Source organism: Phalangium opilio, unplaced genomic scaffold (assembly GCF_054372755.1).
Source record: "Phalangium opilio isolate 3A_F unplaced genomic scaffold, DU_Popi_V2 ptg000025l_1, whole genome shotgun sequence".
NCBI lineage: Eukaryota > Metazoa > Arthropoda > Arachnida > Opiliones > Phalangiidae > Phalangium > Phalangium opilio.
Genome location: NW_028324156.1, coordinates 1,505,494 through 1,525,736, shown reverse-complemented (window position 1 = coordinate 1,525,736; position 20,243 = coordinate 1,505,494). Strand labels below are relative to the sequence as shown.

General features: G+C 39.8%; 1 protein-coding gene and 1 non-coding gene across 8 annotated transcripts in view; both read right to left on the bottom strand.

Annotated features, from left to right (window-relative positions):
* The window catches only part of Khc-73 (Kinesin heavy chain 73), a 32,821-nt gene that overhangs the window by 12,031 nt on the left and 547 nt on the right, over positions 1 to 20,243 (bottom strand). For 4 of the 7 annotated variants that reach the window (XM_089869015.1, XM_089869016.1, XM_089869018.1 and 1 more), the window contains exons 2-23: positions 19,558 to 19,645; positions 18,478 to 18,493; positions 18,181 to 18,331; positions 17,808 to 17,988; positions 17,631 to 17,718; positions 17,378 to 17,512; positions 16,725 to 16,837; positions 16,526 to 16,640; positions 16,242 to 16,454; positions 15,928 to 16,167; positions 15,620 to 15,866; positions 15,413 to 15,550; positions 14,459 to 14,654; positions 14,053 to 14,365; positions 12,968 to 13,243; positions 12,719 to 12,892; positions 10,578 to 11,112; positions 9,348 to 9,530; positions 8,870 to 9,270; positions 7,693 to 7,845; positions 2,183 to 2,260; positions 1,025 to 1,193 (exon numbers count right to left, since the gene is read on the bottom strand). In XM_089869015.1, coding sequence (XP_089725141.1) covers positions 1,025 to 1,193; positions 2,183 to 2,260; positions 7,693 to 7,845; positions 8,870 to 9,270; positions 9,348 to 9,530; positions 10,578 to 11,112; positions 12,719 to 12,892; positions 12,968 to 13,243; positions 14,053 to 14,365; positions 14,459 to 14,654; positions 15,413 to 15,550; positions 15,620 to 15,866; positions 15,928 to 16,167; positions 16,242 to 16,454; positions 16,526 to 16,640; positions 16,725 to 16,837; positions 17,378 to 17,512; positions 17,631 to 17,718; positions 17,808 to 17,988; positions 18,181 to 18,331; positions 18,478 to 18,493; positions 19,558 to 19,645 — 4,203 coding nt within the window. Of the gene's footprint in view, positions 1 to 958; positions 1,194 to 2,182; positions 2,261 to 7,692; positions 7,846 to 8,869; positions 9,271 to 9,347; positions 9,531 to 10,577; positions 11,113 to 12,718; positions 12,893 to 12,967; positions 13,244 to 14,052; positions 14,366 to 14,458; positions 14,655 to 15,412; positions 15,551 to 15,619; positions 15,867 to 15,927; positions 16,168 to 16,241; positions 16,455 to 16,525; positions 16,641 to 16,724; positions 16,838 to 17,377; positions 17,513 to 17,630; positions 17,719 to 17,807; positions 17,989 to 18,180; positions 18,332 to 18,477; positions 18,494 to 19,557; positions 19,646 to 20,243 lie in introns of all 7 variants that reach the window. The other 3 variants (XM_089869013.1, XM_089869014.1, XM_089869017.1) reach the window with 1 other exon arrangement.
* Positions 18,744 to 18,865, bottom strand: LOC149691664 (U6atac minor spliceosomal RNA). The gene has a single exon (XR_016383553.1). It is a non-coding gene; the product is annotated as a U6atac minor spliceosomal RNA (small nuclear RNA).

Here is a 20,243-nt window from a genome sequence, read left to right as displayed (position 1 = left end):
ATCCATGTTTCCCAGGTTTGTATGAACCCTGTATTAGGTGACTAAAAGGGGGGGGGGCGGAAAAGCTAAAATTCGGTGTGACAAATATGTGTTAATTTTCTTTTTCAATTTCAGTGCAAAAACGTTATATAAAAAAAAATAATAAAATGTGTATTCAGCTAGCTAATTTTCTGTGTAATTAAAACCTAAAAAAAAAAAAAAAAAAAAAAAAAATTCACCAAAAATCAACCTAGCATTGGGTGGGCCAAAAAAAAAAAAAAAAAAATGTGATTGTCAAAAAATTTGCGGATCCGATCCAAGAATTGAAAAATAGAGAGTGGAAAAAAGTGAATAACAGATAGAGAAGTACAATAATAGCACAGATAGAGATAGAGAGATAGATTCCCATGAAGCAAAAAACAGTGTATTTATAATTGGCGACCCCTAATTAAATTAATTAGGAAGTCGATCATCGATTAATAGTTAGTTAATTAACTATATATATATATATAGTTATAATATATTAATTAGTCATGCAAATTTTAGACGACGACGACGAGAGTTTAAAGTATTTAGGACGGAAATTAAGAAAGCCAAGAAGAATCGATAATTTTAATGAACCAATTAGTAATTAAACTAATTAATATTTCTTTTCCTTTCCTAACTAATCTAAGGGGATATGCGTTAATCGTTAATTAGTTTTTTTAATTATTATTTACTGCGATTCGCGACAAGCAAGCGGCGCACGTTATTTATACACCAGTTTTTAATTAAAGGTGTAAAAGAGGTCAAGAGGTCACCAATTTTATTGGTTTCAAAGTGGAGAGAAGAGTTGTGTGTCTTTTGGAATCAAAAAAAAAATGTAACCAAAACAAGTGTTTTTGGGTCTGGGTTGTTCTTTAAGTGTGTTTGTGTGTATTTTGCTGACGTGCTTTTTTTTAGCGCAGTGTGGGGGTGGGGGTGGGTGAACGAGCCCTACCTACTAAGCCAAAGGGACTACTGGGGCCGACGGCGGCACTACTGCCCCCTACTGACGCAGACTTACTCTCCTTAGCTAGGAGGGCGACTTGACTCTTAGCCGCTTCGAACAAAGAATTGGAGCCCCGACGTAGGCGCTCCAAACTGTCAAAGGAAACCGAAGATAAATCATGGACAGAATCAGAACGAAGATGGTCGTCCAGTTTGCTGCTTGGAGATGACTCCATTCGCATAATCTAACGCGCGATAATGCAAAAGACCATATACTTTAAAACCTAGGCCTACCTAAAACCCCAATTCCCAAATAAACACTATAGAGAGCTTTCAGTTAGAGGAGGAGCTGAGTCTCGTGACATAATTTACGCTGCCATATTGGTGGGTTTAAAGCAGGAATGAAGCTGAGACCACCAACCCAATATGGCTACCAGAACAGTGGTAAGACTTGGGAGGGTGTGACGTACCCCATCACACCCATCTAAAAGCTCTCTATAGGGAGCTAACAACTGGCTAGGGGGGAAGAGATAGTCTGACGTCACGGAGCCCCTCTCTGGTTGGCATTTTTGCGCGTAGAATACTGTTTCCAACCGTTAGGGGGGATGAAACTCCAGTAATAGATAGAAGGGTGTGACGTTTTAGGGTCAGAACTGTTAGCTCCCTATAATACTATCATAAGTTCATGTTAAGATATGTTCCTCCATAAGTTTGTCACTGGTTAGAAACTGGAGCTTGTCATGAAGTGAATGAAGTAGGTCATAGATTCTAGCGACGCCTGGTTTTGGCGCTGTCAAAGGCTTAGTACTTAGACTAAATAGGAACTTAGATATGGAAGTCCCCCAAAACTAACTAACCGGGTGTAGTACTTCAATTCTCACTTGTCGTTCTGCTAGAACTAGCTCGAGGTGTAAGTCTCTCAGTAGCATTACGAAGTATAGGTAGTGTCATACTTATGGAAAACATATAAACTTATGATAGCGTACATTAAAGAGGCTAGAGAAATTTATTCCCCCCCCTCCCGTTTCTTAACTTTAACTGCGCATGCGCTTCAGGGCAGGGTTGCCAGTAATTTGTTATTAGAGTATCTCCTGTATCATTCAGGTTTGGAACTGAATCGTTCTACAAGCTTTTTAGTCTGTTGTTGTAGGTTGAGGTTGAATTTCACGAGTCACAAATGACTGGCAACACTTGTTCGCGCACTATATCTATACGCATAATTATATGTTCTTACCTGCGCAATGTTTGGAACACTGGCAGTTTTTCGTAATGGCCTGCCATGTGCAGCAAGTAATTCTTTAACAGCTACTTCCTAATGAAAAAACAATATAATGACGCTGTTAAATATTAGGGCTTAAATAGCCAGGGGCACTATTTAAATTAAATTTCACGAAAAAGAAAAAAAGAACAAGTCGTCGCTATGTCGGGGGGGGGGAATTGAACATTCGTCTCTATGTCGCAAAGACTAAACAAGCCGTCGCGAAAATTGAAGATACAAAATGCCGATAATGGCTGTTTCCTTGGTATACATAGTTTCCATATACAGGGTGTTTGTGAAAAGTCCATCAATAATGAAAGGGCGTATTTATTGGGCCATTTTGAGTCGAAAATGTTCTATGACATTTTGCCGTCCGAGCCACCGTTTTCGAGTTATGATTTGAATATTTTAGGGATGACCCCTTCATTAAATTAGCGCTGTCTTTCAATTTCTTAATTAAATTTAAGGGGTCATCCGTAAATTACTCCAATCATAACTTGAAAACAGTGGCCCGAACGGAAAAATGTCATAGAACATTTTCGACTCAAAATGGCCCAATAAATACGCCCTTTCATTATTGATGGACCTTTCACAAACACCCTGTATAGGGGGGGGGGGTTTCCGTTCTTCCAGTGTTGCCAGGCTGTTGGTGAGAAAAGAAGAGATTGCAGGGAGAAAGGCTAGCAGTTCAGTTTAATATCGAAAATATAGTCATAGCAATGAACTATATTAAAACGTTTCACTGACACTTTAAAAACCACCCCACACTTCCACTTTAAATTCCGTATAAAAATTCAAGGTTTCTAAAAATAGCGAACAATATAAAAGAAAGAAATCAAACTTGACAGGGAAAGTTCTGGAAAAGTTTCGAAAATAACCTATATCCCCGTATCCACAGTACAAATTTAACTATTTCACCTTAAAGGGGCTTGTCCCACCCCTCTCTCTCCTTTTAACACCACCCGCTACCCTAAGATCTATTAGTAAGATTGTCCTTTGTACGACGGCTCCAACCAGCCCCGCCAAAAAAACCCCAAACAAAAAGGATTCTTCCAAGAACTGTCGAAACAACCTTTTAGCGAGTCCCCCCATCCCGAAAAAAAAAAAAAAAAATAATCCCCCAAAGACACGTGGTGGTCCTGGTCCGGATATGGTACCATGGCACAACCGAGGACGAGAGAAATTCTATAACCTTCACTCCCAACCCCTTTTTGGCCATAAATCTGAATACCCTTCCAATTCGCCGACCTTCTTGTGACATCCCGTCTACATCATGAATATGGTCTTCTATTCCCTAAAGACCCAGTTTCTTATCGGAATGCCATTATCCCCCGCAAGTAAAGAGACCTTGAAAACAGAAAATTATAGCCCCTTTTGTGTCCCTGCCCCGTGGCCACGGGTCCCACCCTCGTCCCTCAGTCAAAATCTGAACTTCGGTTCGTGCACGCGTTCCTCGCGTTCTTGCTCGATTGATTGCTCGTGCTCGACTTCGTTCTCGATTGATTGCTCGTGCTCCCGTTCGTGCTCGATTGATTGCTCGTGCTCGATTGATTGCCCGTGCTCGCGTTTGTGCTCGATTGATTTCTCGTGCTCGCTTGATTGCTCGCGCTCGAGTTCGTTCTCGATTGATTGCCCGTGCTCGCGTTTGTGCTCGATTGATTTCTCGTGCTCGCGTTCGTGCTCGATTGATTGCTCTTGTTCGCATTTGTGCTCGATTGATTTCTCGTGCTCGCGTTTGTGCTCGATTGATTTCTCGTGCTCGCGTCCGTGCTCGATTGATTTCTCGTGCTCGCGTTTGTGCTCGATTGATTTCTCGTGCTCGCGTTTGTGCTCGATTGATTTCTCGTGCTCGCGTTTGTGCTCGATTGATTTCTCGTGCTCGCGTTTGTGCTCGATTGATTTCTCGTGCTCGCGTTTGTGCTCGATTGATTTCTCGTGCTCGCGTTTGTGCTCGATTGATTTCTCGTGCTCGCGTTTGTGCTCGATTGATTTCTCGTGCTCGCGTTTGTGCTCGATTGATTTCGCGTTTGTGCTTAACTACTCGTGCTCGCGCTGATCTTCTAAGAAGTGTGGAAAAATAAAAAACTCCTAAGAAAGTAAGAAGGAGCAGGAACTCGACGACGTAGGTAAGTAATTAAAACCTTTAAGCCTTATTTTATTTTTAACTAAAAACTGGCATGAAATAGTTTTAAAAGAATCAAAATTACTACGGTAGAAGTGTTGATAAATTTCAAATTTGTTTAAAATCTAAAAGTGTTTTTATTATTATTATTTTCGTGTGCATCATTTTAAATTTAATCCCTAAATACCTCGAAAATTTTGAGGATTTAAATTTAATTACTTTAAAGACTGTATGAGATAATTAATTGCCAGAGGACCCACCTCAAAAAGGGGGTCCTCAAAAACAAAAGTCGCTTTGTTTGTTTTAAATTTGAATAGGTAAGTGCGCGTTAAAGTAACAGGCGGCTCCATTATCACCCCTAGCATGCTGGCTAATCTTCTGGACACGAATTTTACCTTGCCAAAGGCAGGAACCAATCAGACCTAACGCACTAGGTCCCATTGGTTCCTGCCTTTGGTTTAACTAGCCTTTGCCAAGATTAGCCAACGTGTAGCAGAAAAGGCATCTTTCAGGGGCATCAACGGAGCCGCCCTTTGCTTTAAAGGGGTTTAAATAAATTTCCTCCCCCCGTTTCTTAACTATAACTGCGCTTCAGGGTTGCCAGTAATTTGTGAGAGGCCTCGGATTTAAAAAGGGAATGATCTGCATTGAACAGAACTAAAAGCTTTTCAGTCTGTTGTAGATAGCGGTTGAACTTACTACACTCACAAAATGACTGGCAACACTTTGTTTTAGACTTTTTATTGGGTAGGGTGCAGAAAAAAAGGCGCCAAGTCACTCAAGAACTAAAAACATTTGCAATCCCGCACTTTATTACCATCTCTCTTTAACACAATAGTGAGAAAAGGCCCTTAAATAATCTAAAAGTCTATAAAAGTTTTAAACTCTCATAAAACAAATTTTTAGCAGCGTGGGAACTATAGAAAAACCCCCGAGGGGTGGATCACTTCCTCTTTAACGACACACCCCTCAATAGATTTAACCAAGTTTACGTTTAATGTTTGGACTGTTTATAAAGTCCAGATCTCCATTAAAATGTTAGGCTTACTATTCGTCATTCCGCGAGTATTCGCTCATGCTTAAAAATTAGTCATACATATGAGCTCAAAAATAAATTTTTCCGGACATCGCGAGGGACTCGGATCAACTTTCCCGACATCGCGACGACTTGTTCAATTTTCCCCGACATCGCGAGGGACTCGGATCAGCTTTCCCGACATCGCGACGACTTGTTCAATTTTCCCCGACATTCCGTCGGCCTCAGTTCAATTTTCTCCGACATGGCGACGGACTTCATGAATTTTCCCGGACATCGCGACGACTTGTTCAATTCTTCCCCCCCCCCCCCGACCAACTTTCCTGGACATCCCGACAACTTGTTCAATCCCCTCCCGACATCGCGACAACTTGTTCAATCCCCTCCCGACATCGCGACAACTTGTTCAATCCCCTCCCGGACATCGCGACAACTTGTTCAATCCCCTCCCGACATCGCGACAACTTGTTCAATCCCCTCCCGACATCGCGACAACTTGTTCAATCCCCTCCCGGACATCGCGACAACTTGTTCAATCCCCTCCCGACATCGCGACAACTTGTTCAATCCCCTCCCGACATCGCGACAACTTGTTCAATCCCCTCCCGGACATCGCGACAACTTGTTCAATCCCCTCCCGGACATCGCGACAACTTGTTCAATCCCCTCCCGGACATCGCGACTTGTTCAATCCCCCTCCCCAACATCGCGACAACTTGTTCAATCCCCCTCCCCAACATCGCGACAACTTGTTCAATCCCCTCCCGACATCGCGACAACTTGTTCAATCCCCTCCCGGACATCGCGACAACTTGTTCAATCCCCTCCCGACATCGCGACAACTTGTTCAATCCCCTCCCGGACATCGCGACAACTTGTTCAATCCCCTCCCGACATCGCGACAACTTGTTCAATCCCCTCCCGGACATCGCGACAACTTGTTCAATCCCCCTCCCCAACATCGCGACAACTTGTTCAATCCCCTCCCGACATCGCGACAACTTGTTCAATCCCCTCCCGGACATCGCGACAACTTGTTCAATCCCCTCCCGGACATCGCGACAACTTGTTCAATCCCCTCCCGGACATCGCGACAACTTGTTCAATCCCCTCCCGGACATCGCGACAACTTGTTCAATCCCCTCCCGACATCGCGACAACTTGTTCAATCCCCTCCCGACATCGCGACAACTTGTTCAATCCCCTCCCCAACATCGCGACAACTTGTTCAATCCCCCTCCCCAACATCGCGACAACTTGTTCAATCCCCCTCCCCAACATCGCGACAACTTGTTCAATCCCCTCCCGGACATCGCGACAACTTGTTCAATCCCCTCCCGGACATCGCGACAACTTGTTCAATCCCCTCCCGGACATCGCGACAACTTGTTCAATCCCCTCCCGGACATCGCGACAACTTGTTCAATCCCCTCCCGGACATCGCGACAACTTGTTCAATCCCCTCCCGGACATCGCGACAACTTGTTCAATCCCCTCCCGGACATCGCGACAACTTGTTCAATCCCCTCCCGGACATCGCGACAACTTGTTCAATCCCCTCCCGGACATCGCGACAACTTGTTCAATCCCCTCCCGGACATCGCGACAACTTGTTCAATCCCCTCCCGGACATCGCGACAACTTGTTCAATCCCCTCCCGGACATCGCGACAACTTGTTCAATCCCCTCCCGACATCGCGACAACTTGTTCAATCCCCTCCCGGACATCGCGACAACTTGTTCAATCCCCTCCCGGACATCGCGACAACTTGTTCAATCCCCTCCCGGACATCGCGACAACTTGTTCAATCCCCCTCCCCAACATCGCGACAACTTGTTCAATCCCCCTCCCGACATCGCGACAACTTGTTCAATCCCCTCCCGGACATCGCGACAACTTGTTCAATCCCCTCCCGGACATCGCGACAACTTGTTCAATCCCCTCCCGGACATCGCGACAACTTGTTCAATCCCCTCCCGGACATCGCGACAACTTGTTCAATCCCCCTCCCCAACATCGCGACAACTTGTTCAATCCCCCTCCCCAACATCGCGACAACTTGTTCAATCCCCTCCCGACATCGCGACAACTTGTTCAATCCCCTCCCGGACATCGCGACAACTTGTTCAATCCCCTCCCGGACATCGCGACAACTTGTTCAATCCCCCTCCCCAACATCGCGACAACTTGTTCAATCCCCCTCCCCAACATCGCGACAACTTGTTCAATCCCCCTCCCTCCCCAACATCGCGAAGACCGCGCGGCAATGAAAGAATCAGATCTAGCGGCGTTTAGGCTTAAACTAAGGCATGACAGGTCTTCCTTACTTGTCTCAGTCTATCCAAAGTAAGAATACTTTCGACTGCGGAGACTCCTCTCGTGTACTTTTCAATATAACTTTCTCCATCACTTGTAGCTGAATCTTCGCCCGAAGCAGCCATAAGAGCCAATGCCTCTCGATCTTCAGGGTCTTCGGAAGCCTAACACAACCAATCATTAAATGACCCTCAAATTAAACCCTTTTTAAACCCCCCCCCCATTATTCGCATTTCCATTTGAATCGAGGAGCTAGCCACTTACGAAATATGGTGTACAAGCCTTAAGAAATATATTTCAATATTTCGAGAAATATCGTAATATTGAGAAATATCGGAAATATAGGGAAATATCTGAAATAATGAGAAATATCGGAAATATTGGGAAATATCGGAAATAATGAGAAATATCGGAAATAATGAGAAATATCGGAAATAATGAGAAATATCGGAAATATTGGGAAATAATGAGAAATATCGGAAATATTAGGAAATAATGAGAAATATCGGAAATATTAGGAAATAATGAGAAATATCGGAAATATTAGGAAATAATGAGAAATATCGGAAATATTAGGAAATAATGAGAAATATCGGAAATATTAGGAAATAATGAGAAATATCGGAAATATTAGGAAATAATGAGAAATATCGGAAATATTAGGAAATAATGAGAAATATCGGAAATATTGGGAAATAATGAGAAATATCGGAAATATTGGGAAATAATGAGAAATATCGGAAATATTGGGAAATAATGAGAAATATCGGAAATATTAGGAAATAATGAGAAATATCGGAAATATTAGGAAATAATGAGAAATATCGGAAATATTGGGAAATAATGAGAAATATCGGAAATATTGGAAATACGAAGGAATAATGGAAATATTGGAAATTTAAGGGAAATATCGTGAAAATATTGGAAATTTTAGGAGAAATATCGGGAAATAAAGAAATACAAAAATAATAGAAATACTGAGAAATATTAGAAATACGAAGGAATAATCGAAATATTGGAAATTTAAGGGAAATATAGTGAAAATATTGGAAATTTTAGGAGAAATATTGGGAAATAAAGAAATACAAAAATAATAGAAATAAATCGGAAATATTTGGAAATAAGAAATCTGGTGTACATTTTTTGGGGAAGTGAGTAGCCCCTCGATTTGAATGTAGGCGTAGCTACCTTTGGAATATTAGCCACTACTTCGTAAGTGACGCCGGTACTGGTGAGAGTATCTTGCCAAACAATTTTCTTCTTAATTCGTTCAGCGATGGACTGTTTTTTGTAGACATTAATGGACAGTCTTTTGCGTAAAATCAGATCCATGGTGGCCGGATGCGTTAGTCTAATGCTAGCTTTCAAAATCAGGTACACCCGCTCGTTAGGCGGGGTGGCTCGGTTCAAGAGGATGGAATCGTGTATGGACGAATCCCAGGCAGCCACGGCGCACACGTCTTTCTCAAAATGTTTCAGTATCGGTAGATTGTATAATTTGCTACCGTGCTCTTTAGGCAGGATCGAATTTGTTCCCGCTACGTGGATTCCTTCGTTTTCTTCACCAACTGGCACTCCCATATCGTCGGCTTAAGAAGTCCCCCCAAAAAGTTGACTTACCTCAATTGGTTAAAGGAATTGAAGGACAAATGGTAAACTATCTCACCATTAAGTTCTAAAAAGATGACTGGAATGTGTTGTTCCATTCCCATTTGAGGCTCCCAATCAGCCGGAGCTCCGGGAATTCCCGATTTCGGTGCCGGAACTAAAACGGCGTTTCTTTCTTCCGTCAAACAAACCCATTGGTCAATTAGACTTTGTTCTCTTTCAGTATCTTCTTCACTCTTATCTAACAAAATATTAAAGAATTCCCATTTGAAATTAGAACAGGGTTGCCACACATAATTTCCATCTTAAAATCTCCCGACTTTTTTGATTGAAAATCTTAAAATTCCCCGACTTTCTTTGTCGAAAATCTTAAATTCCCCGACTTTCTTTGTCGAAAATCTTAAATTCCCCGACTTTCTTTGTCGAAAATCTTAAAATTCCGCGACTTTCTTTGTCGAAAATCTTAAAATTGCCCGACTTTCTTTGTCGAAAATCCCAAAATTGCCCGACTTTCTTTGTCGAAAATCTTAAAATTGCCCGACTTTCTTTGTCGAAAATCCTAAAATTGCCCGACTTTCTTTGTCGAAAATCTTAAAATTCCCCGACTTTCTTTGTCGAAAATCTTAAAATTCCCCCGACTTTCTTTGTCGAAAATCTTAAAATTCCCCCGACTTTCTTTGTCGAAAATCTTAAAATTCCCCCGACTTTCTTTGTCGAAAATCTTAAAATTCCCCCGACTTTCTTTGTCGAAAATCTTAAAATTCCCCCGACTTTCTTTGTCGAAAATCTTAAAATTCCCCCGACTTTCTTTGTCGAAAATCTTAAAATTCCCCCGACTTTCTTTGTCGAAAATCTTAAAATTCCCCCGACTTTGTTTATTGGAAATCTTAAAATTCCCCGACTTGGTTTATTGAAAATCTTAAAATTCCCCGACTTTCTTTGTCGAAAATCTTAAAATTCCCCCGACTTGTTTTATTGAAAATCTTAAAATTCCCCCGACTTTCTTTGTCGAAAATCTTAAAATTCCCCCGACTTTCTTTGTCGAAAATCTTAAAATTCCCCCGACTTGTTTTATTGAAAATCTTAAAAGCTCCCGACTTTGTTTATTAAAAATCTTAAAATCTCCTGTGATTTTTGTTTATTGAAAATCTTAAAATCTCCTGTGATTTTTGTTTATTGGAAATCTTAAAATCTCCTGACTTTGTTTATTGAAAATCTTAAAATTCCCCGACTTCTCCAGTTTTCCCTGACCCCAGTGACCCGCGGCAACCCTGTAATAAATTCTTACCAGATTTGTTGATCATTTTCTGTATTTGTTCATCTAAATACTCTCTCCTCCTCATGAGGGCTTCGGACCACTTTTCCCTCAGAAGACTCAAGTCTTCTTCCTGATAGGAATCTAGAGCCTTTTGCAATTTAACCCTAGAACAAATACAACCGATAGCGACGCTGGTGATGGCCTCGCAGATGATGGGTAAAGTCCCGGAATTAGAGACAGGCTGAACGCGAACTACAACCCTTCTTTGTTGACCCTGACGCAACTGATAGATTCCACCAGTCAGGGTGTCGGGTTTGGAGACAACTTCTACGGGGGCGTACTCTCCATTATCGTTAATTTCCAGTATATCAACCCATAGTTCAATTTTTCTCGTAAGTTCAGCCCAACGATCGGCTAAGGATCGGGACCTTTGAAATTGGGCGTCTATTTCCCATCCGGGTTTGGCGGAACTAAACCCGGCGCTACGATGACCCCAGACTTCGATGGAAAGCGCGCCTTCCGCGCAATGTTCTATAAACTCCTCGTTGCAATTGAGAGTAAATTCCTGCATTACCAAATTAATTTTGAGAATAGATATTAAATCTATATGACCTGATCAGGGTGACCACTGAAAATTGGAAATTCCATTGAAGGAGATATACCCTTGAAATATTGGAGGAAATTTGTGTATGTATGTATGTACTTATGACGGAATTACACGAGACTTATGACGAAATTACGCGAGACTTATGACGAAATTACGGGAGACTTATGACGAAATTACGGGAGACTTATGACGAAATTACGGGAGACTTATGACGAAATTACGGGAGATATATCAATATAATTATATAATAAATAATAAATATATATACAATATCAAGATATTGTGGGAGAATTATCACGATATTGTAGAATTATCGCGATATTGTAGGAGAATTATCGCGATATTGTAGGAGAATTAACGCGATATTGTAGGAGAATTAACGCGATATTGTAGGAGAATTAACGCGATATTGTAGGAGAATTAACGCGATATTGTAGGAGAATTATCGCGATATTGTAGGAGAATTATCGCGATATTGTAGGAGAATTATCGTGATATTGTAGGAGAATTATCGCGATATTGTAGGAGAATTATCGCGATATTGTAGGAGAATTATCGCGATATTGTAGGAGAATTATCGCGATATTGTAGGAGAATTATCGCGATATTGTAGGAGAATTAACGCGATATTGTAGGAGAATTAACGCGATATTGTAGGAGAATTAACGCGATATTGTAGGAGAATTAACGCGATATTGTAGGAGAATTATCGCGATATTGTAGGAGAATTATCGCGATATTGTAGGAGAATTATCGCGATATTGTAGGAGAATTATCGCGATATTGTAGGAGAATTATCGCGATATTGTAGGAGAATTATCGCGAAATTGTATAAGAATTATCGCGATATTGTAGGAGAATTATCGCGATATTGTAAGAGAATTAACGCGATATTGTAAGAGAATTAACGCGATATTGTAAGAGAATTATCGCGATATTGTAGGAGAATTATCGCGAAATTGTAGGAGAATTATCGCGAAATTGTAGGAGAATTATCGCGAAATTGTAGGAGAATTATCGCGAAATTGTAGGAGAATTATCGCGATATTGTAAGAGAATTATCGCGATATTGTAAGAGAATTAACGCGATATTGTAAGAGAATTAACGCGATATTGTAAGAGAATTATCGCGATATTGTAGGAGAATTATCGCGAAATTGTAGGAGAATTATCGCGAAATTGTAGGAGAATTATCGCGAAATTGTAGGAGAATTATCGCGATATTGTAGGAGAATTATCGCGAAATTGTAGGAGAATTATCGCGAAATTGTAGGAGAATTATCGCGATATTGTAAGAGAATTATCGCGAAATTGTAGGAGAATTATCGCGATATTGTAGGAGAATTATCGCGATATTGTAAGAGAATTATCGCGAAATTGTAGGAGAATTATCGCGATATTGTAAGAGAATTATCGCGATATTGTAAGAGAATTATCGCGATATTGTAAGAGAATTATCGCGATATTGTAAGAGAATATAGGAATTAAAATATTAAAAATATAGGAAAAAATTGTAAACATAGTGGTCACCCTACCTGATGGAAGAAGAAATGAAATAACAAACCTTAACGTGATCAAATTTAAAAGTGAGGTTCTCTTTTCCCTTTCTGGTTGGAGGATACTCGGGATTTACGATAGGCGGGACGACTACCGCGTCTGGATAGGCCCAAAAACTATACTGACAGAAGACAAAATTTGAAAGAGAAGGAGGAAGTCCAGCCGCCGCTTTAATTGCCACCTAATTTCAATTAAAACTCGTTAAACCCCGTAACAAAAACATTTCCAAATAGCCCATAGGCGCGCGCTAACGTACTCGAACTTTGACCTGTCTTCCAACCGCCACATCTTCGCTATCTTCGGAGACGTCGATAGTTGAGCTATCTAACCTTTCCGGAATGGAACCGGAAACTCTGCAGAGCTCAACGTGAAGTCGACCAGCAACCTCCCCCTGCTGACTTATAATAGGAACTTGATAGTTGAGTTTCACATCGTGAAACAAAACCTCCAAAAAAATGTTTGCCACTCCAATGAGGTTGTGATTCTCTTGCGACTCGTAAAAAGGATCCAGCGCTTTGGGTGAAGGTTCCTCCTACAATCCCAAACTGAATCATTAAGAATCCATTGCAAAAAGAACCAAGAGGGGTCGAACGTTTGAAATATCTTTAAAATTCTACAAAATCTCTCTTCAAAAACATCCAGAAATCATTCCTCAAAATCTAAAAATCCCGAAATCTCAACTCAAAATCTAGAAATCTCGCCTCAAAATCTAATAATCCCCAAGTCTCAGCCTAAAATATCTAAATTTCAAGATCTCGAAATACACTTTGAACCTCGGAAGTGTAATAAAAAATTCCTCTAAATTCCGAAATATCCACCAAAAACCTCGAAATCTACTAGAAAAACGTCAAAATATCCTTGAAAAACGTCGAAACATCCTTGAAAAAAGTCGAAATATCATTGAAAAACGAAAAACGTCAAAATATCCTTGGAAAACGTCGAAATATCCTTGGAAAACGTCGAAATATCATTGGAAAACGTCGAAATATCATTGGAAAACGTCGAAATCTCCTTGAAAAACGTCGAAATCTCCTTGAAAAACGTCGAAATCTCCTTGAAAAACGTCGAAATATAATTGAAAAACGTCGAAATATAATTGAAAAACGTCGAAATATCCTTGAAAAACTCGAAACATCCTTGAAAAACGTCGAAATATCCTTGGAAAACGTCGAAATATCCTTGGAAAACGTCGAAATATCATTGAAAAACGTCGAAATATCATTGAAATATCCCGAAATATCATTGAGAAATACTGAAATGTCTTGAAAACTCTGAGGCGAAAACCTCAAAATGCTGAACGTCCGACCCCCCGGGAGAAACACACCACTTTAAAAAACGCACCTGTCCTAAGTTGTAACTTTTGTCTTTCTGTTCTTCGAACATTTCCCTCATATCAATAAGTTTGTTTTCGAGTTTCTCCATGGACCACACTTGACTTCCCTTATTCTTTCGCTTAACTAATATAGCTGGCTCGCTTACAAACGCCCCTTTCTTACGATTGGGGCTTAAATTAGCCGCTGGGATTTGCAGCGTCACTTTGAACTCTGTCCTTTTCCCCATTTCATCGGACAGGAAGTTAGCCTCCCTAACTAAACCATTGGCGCGAACAATGTCCCCTCGAAGCTTGGCCAAACTTTTCCTGAAAAGTTCGTCTCTGCCAAGAGTTAAATATAATAATTACAATTAGAAGATAATGGTGATTAAGTAAGATTGGCTTTAATTACAAACGAACGAACGATTGATTTACCTTTCTTTGGCCCATTTATCCATTCTGGATTGAACACTGGGACTAGGCAAACCTGTTGGCGTCATATTCTTACCAATAATACCCAAGGGGTCAAAGGTACCCATGGAATAAGGAGCGTAGGGAGTGCTGGGAGACATTTGATTTCGAAGCATTTGAAGTTGCTTTTCATACATTTGTCGTTGTTTCTCAAGTGCATCTACATAAGTTTACAAAACAAGGGCAAAAATCATTTTGCAATACTACGTGTGGTTGGTTTCCAATGTGCTAAGGTAGTACAGCTAATACCCAACAATGATCTAAGGCTATACAGTGTCTCCCATACACTAAGAGTTACTAAGAGTGTCAGATAAACTTGAGGAATTGGCCTTATTCCTGATTAACGCCACCGAGGCGTAGCGGCGACTTTTGGAACTATAATAATACGGTAGCCAATTACAGGTGGCGCTGGAGTCGATGGACTCTGATGGAGATCTGTTATTTTCTATGTTTTGTTGATCTTTCTGAATCATGTGAATAGCCAAGGCTTAACAAGCGATATGGTTTCAAAAGTATTAAAAGTTGATTTTACCTTTCTTATTCTGTCTAATATTATGAAATAAGACTTTCGGACTAAGTTTTCATTCGATTTTGGTCTATTTGGAGATTATTCGGTTAATAATAATTAGTTAAAACATGCTTTTTGAAGTTGAAGCGGTAATAATCAAAACAGAGAAAATAACAGATCTCCATCAGAGTCCATCGACTGCAGCGCCACCTGTAATTGGCTACCGTATTATTATAGTTCCAAAAGTCGCCGCTACGCCTCGGTGGCGTTGATCAGGAATAAGGCCAATTCCCAATCATTTTCAGTTTAAAAAAAATGACTCTACACTTCTACAATCTCTTGTAAGATACGTTTCACAATTCCGTTGGTTATTATATAACCACATAAAAATGCTGGATTAACTAACTCACTGTGTTTATCTTCTTCGTGTTGTTTTTCAAGGGTTTTCATGGCATTTTGAATTGGATCATTACTCAATTCATTCATCATGAGTTCTTCTCTAGCAAATTCATAATCTATGGGTCTTTCAGGTGTGGAAGCATTTGGAGCTGAAAAGAAACGTCACCAGTTCACGATACATGAACCGAAATGAATTAATGAATGACCTTAGTATTTACATGATGTTTTAGGGCAGTTTACGCGAAAGAAATGATTATTTCCCCATAGTACACGATCTCCGTGTTTAAGTTGATTTTTGTCAATGATGACGGATCCGTTGACGCAAGTTCGAGCCCCTTCAATTGGCCAGATGTAAATTTCAGAGTTTTCTATACTTATGAGACAATGTTCGGGCATAATTCCTAAACCACTCAATTGTATATCTTGCTCTATCGGGGCTCCACTGCGACCAACTCTGGTTAAATCCTGTCATGAAAAATTCCGAGTCTCAGGAAACCATCCAAACACCAAACAAAAATGAACTAACTTTTAAGTAATAGACTAGTAGTTCATTAAGGGAAGGATCGGCGTTAAGGTTGACGAGATAATATTTGTCTTGCTCCACTTTGATTCCGGAAGCTTGAACAGAAATACCCATTTTTTCCAGAGCTTGTTGACGTTCGTGATGGATTTTTTCAGTTTTGCTAAGTTTTTCTTCCCACGTTTGGGACATTTCCTGCATAAGCTTTTCAGATTCTACCAATCTCTCTTTAAGAACGTCTTGTTGCTATTGTTTCAAAAGATTCGTAATAAGTTTTTGAAGAAATGATTGAAACTTGAAACTTGTAAGGTTTCACGTACAGCCGCGTGTTTAAGTTGCTCACGAAGCATCTCAACTTCTTCCCTCAATTCTCTAATGATCCTGGCATTTGGATCTTCGTTAATAACAGCGTGATTGACTATTCTTTTGGCGCGATCAGCGTATCTTAAAGTAGAGAGCGTTTCTTCGTAGTTGTCAGCCGCAGGACTGATGGTTGCTACCATCACGGTTCTACTGTTCCCTCCCAAATTATCCTTCAAACGCGAATATTTCATTGAAAAAAATAACTTCCGATTGAGAGAAATCTTTGGTTTGCTTATCTTACTTTCAGAAGCCAGGTAAGCACCGAATCTCGATAGGGTACAAATCGGTTATCTTTTGATTTACCAGCAGATTGATCTGCCAATTTAGAAATCACCAAACCTAAAGTAGTTAACGATCTACAATACAAGACGCGTAAGTACTTGATTTAATATCGTCCAAATTCAGCGATATTTCTATACTATATAGCGGCAATAGCTCACTTATTGATATTGGACCCTTCTTTTAATCTTTCACCAACTGCTCCTGTTTTTACGGCTCTCTCACTTCCGGCCAAATCCACTAAACTCATTTTGGACGCTTTTTCGCCTGTCACCTTTAAAATTACCAAGAAATTCGTACCTTGTCTGGACAAGTTCCATTTTTTTTTGTCTTAAACAAATACGGGATCCACTTTCGACAATTTAAAGCTACGCCTTTTGCCGCCGTCACTAAGCCTTGGCAATACTAGTTTCCTAAACTTTGACTTTAGAAGCCTTATAAAAGCTAAATTTTAGTCTAATTGGATTAGAAATAGTGTATTTTAAAGGTAATAACCTTCATATACGTTGTTTTTGTTGACCATTCCAGATTAAAATAAATTGGAGATAAAAAAAACCACAAGCCAAAGTCGCGCCGGCGGTTTAAAAACGGTTGTGACGTCATAAACGCGCTTTTTCATTGGTTAAAAAACCAAAACTCAAATTTAGGCGCGAAATTCTAATTTTCAAGCTACACGTGGTTTCCGAATCCGAATCCGTATTCTCGCTTAAGATTTTCATCTTAATGTAAGCCTATCTTGCATAAAAACGATATTTTTGCGCGAAAAAAGAAGAGTGTGATTGCAGGGGTAGGTAATCAATGTATGTAAACTTACACCAGACTGGAGATCAGTTATGGAACACGTGAGAATGATATTAAAAACTGCGTGGGAACGACTGGATTCGCTGTTCATGTTGGTGGCCGCCACTGTTCTCGATTTATTACCTTCCCCCATCAAATTGTCAATGGCCTGTCAAACATTAATCAAGATAGGTGGAAGAAAAACAAGTTTTACCTTACAATTGAAACGCGATATTTCTAACAAAGCGATGACAAATAATACTAATGATTAGAGAGTGTACAAGTACCTCGTAAGAGGACACTGCCAAAGTGGAAAGACCATCGACGTAGGGTCCAAGGATATTATGTTCCCTTACCCTCAAGTTCTGTTTATTTCTATAATTTAAATATAAATAAAACCGATATTGCGCGATTCAATTCCGTATAATATTCCCTTTTTTTAATCAAATGGTGTTGTTATTTACCCTTTGGGATCTAAAAGGTCATGAACTCTTTCGTTATAAATCTCCATATAGGAAACTTCGACTTTGTAAGTGCTACTGGGGTCCTGATTACTGGCTATCCTTTCAAAGAGAGCGTCGCAAAGGCGGGGAATTAAGCCTTTGTTGTCTTCGGAACCCATCATTGAAAATGATTTTCCTGAACCTACGTTTTCATTTCCATTGTTTTGTTTTAGATATAACCCGGTTTTCCCCCATTCTTACTTAACAGAAGTCCATAACTTTGAAGTAAAAAATTAACAAAGTCTACTTTTAACCTACAAAACTACTCCGTTTTTAGACTTAAGTTGATTTTACTTCCATATTATGGGCTTCTGATCATTGACTAATTACGCACCCGTTTGACCGTATGCAAAAATGCAAGCGTTATATCCTTCAAAAGCATTCTGTAGGATATCGCCCCCCAGTTCCCTATAAACTGTCTCTTGGCTCGCGTAATGGTCATCTTTTTCGTTAAATGACCATAAACAAGAGTCAAACGCGAAGGTCTGGGATGAAAAGCAAAGAAATCTTCGTTAGAAGGAGCTCATTAAATTTGTCGCCCCCCCCCACCCTTTCCAACAGCTTTTCATAATCAAATTATGAGGGGTTTTTTTTTTAAAGAAAGAGCGTGATTACGGCTTGTATTCATTACCTTTGGCTGTTTCCGACTACGTAATTCCGGAAAGTAATTGAAAATGAACCGCAAAGATGGAAGAAAAGAAGAAAAAAAAATAGGGGGGAATAATTAATGGAGGTCAGATTCCCTGTTAGCTTAAAACGTTATTAATAGACTTAAGTAATTAAACACTGTAAGCATTCTTTCCCTTAATTACTTCATTAATTCTTTGGATACTGTTGTGGCTTGAGTGTCCATTAATTAAAACGTAAGCTTATCTACTACCTTTTGGGCGTAAATAATTAAAAATTTGGTTATGTGCCACGAAGAGGTGGCTGTGCCATAACCATATATGTGTTTAGGCCCAGGGGCCATTCCGTCCTTATCTAGGGGAGTGCTAACCTTCTCTCCTTTCATACAACACGTAAACCTATAGTGGCTCAGTTGCTTATATACCCAGTATCCAGAAAGTTTCTAACTCTAACCATATGCGCGCAATTTATATGAAAATATAAGCAACTAAACCATTAAATCAAGCGTAAAACAAAAACAAAGAGTCAAAAGTACTTTATTCTAGACAAGTGTCAAAATTATTGGACTAATTCACGTAAATTTATCGAAATAATATTGTATTTGTCCTTCGTTCGGGAGTAGGGTGTAGGAGGGGAAGAGGAGTATATGGCGGGAAAGAGATTCGGGCGCGCTCTGTGGTTGCGTCATCATCCCTACGAAAAGTGGAGGAGGAGGAGGAGGGGACAAAACTAAGGGGCTGTCCATAAATCAGTACATGCAAAGGGTCGATATATTTTTTTTTATAGGATCGCGTGATTAGGGGTATTTCTTTTAAACATGTCTGTTGGCCTCTTAGACCAAAAAAAAAAACAATGTGTATGTGTTTCATATTTAGGTTTGTGTGACTATGGTATAGGTTAAAACGTCAATATATCTATTTTTACACGGTACTATACTACTATCCATTTTATTTCTGAATTGTACTTTTCGCGAAACTTCTAATGTACTCGTAAGAAAGACGTTTATTCAAATAAAATGCATTTTAAATTGATGTATTTTTCCATGCAAAATATCTTTACATAGGTATAAAGTGTGCAGACTTACCAGTGTTCCCCTTTGGTTGAACTAGGATGATTTAGGATGGTTTGTTTATCGGTCATTTCAACCACACATTGAGTTCCAAGCTCAATTTCTATTTTTAAATAAGGGGAAAAAAACGCTTGAGTCTATAAAATTTGACATAAAGTGTTCTTAAATGAGTTTATAAATCATGCTTTTAAGCCTTTTTTGATGGAAACCATGTGTTTTTCTTTCAAAATGTCATGCTTGAGATAATCTAGGCGATATTTTTTGATCCATTTTCCCTCTTTTATTTATATACGGCTCTTTTGAAGCATGTCTATAAACCCTCTACTTCATATACTGGTCTTTATAGACCTGTCAAATCTTAGGCCTGACTTCCCCCCTAAATATGGGAGTTTTAAGAAGCCATATTAGTAGGTCTACATGAGGCTTTTAAAACCATTATTAACCTTGGATTTAAATCTAATCTGATTTAGGGAAGATTATGCCTATATTTTATCAGGAAGTAGGGATCTTTATCCATCTGCCACTTTGGTATAAGACCCTAGGGTGATCCCCTTTTCCGGAATATAAAGCCCCCCATGTTTTTGATAAGTACATGATTAAAAAACCGCGGCTTCTTTATTTTCCGGTTTTATATAAAACTAGCACCATTCAAGCTCTCTAATTAAAAAAATATGTATTACGTAATAGGTCAAATTAATAGG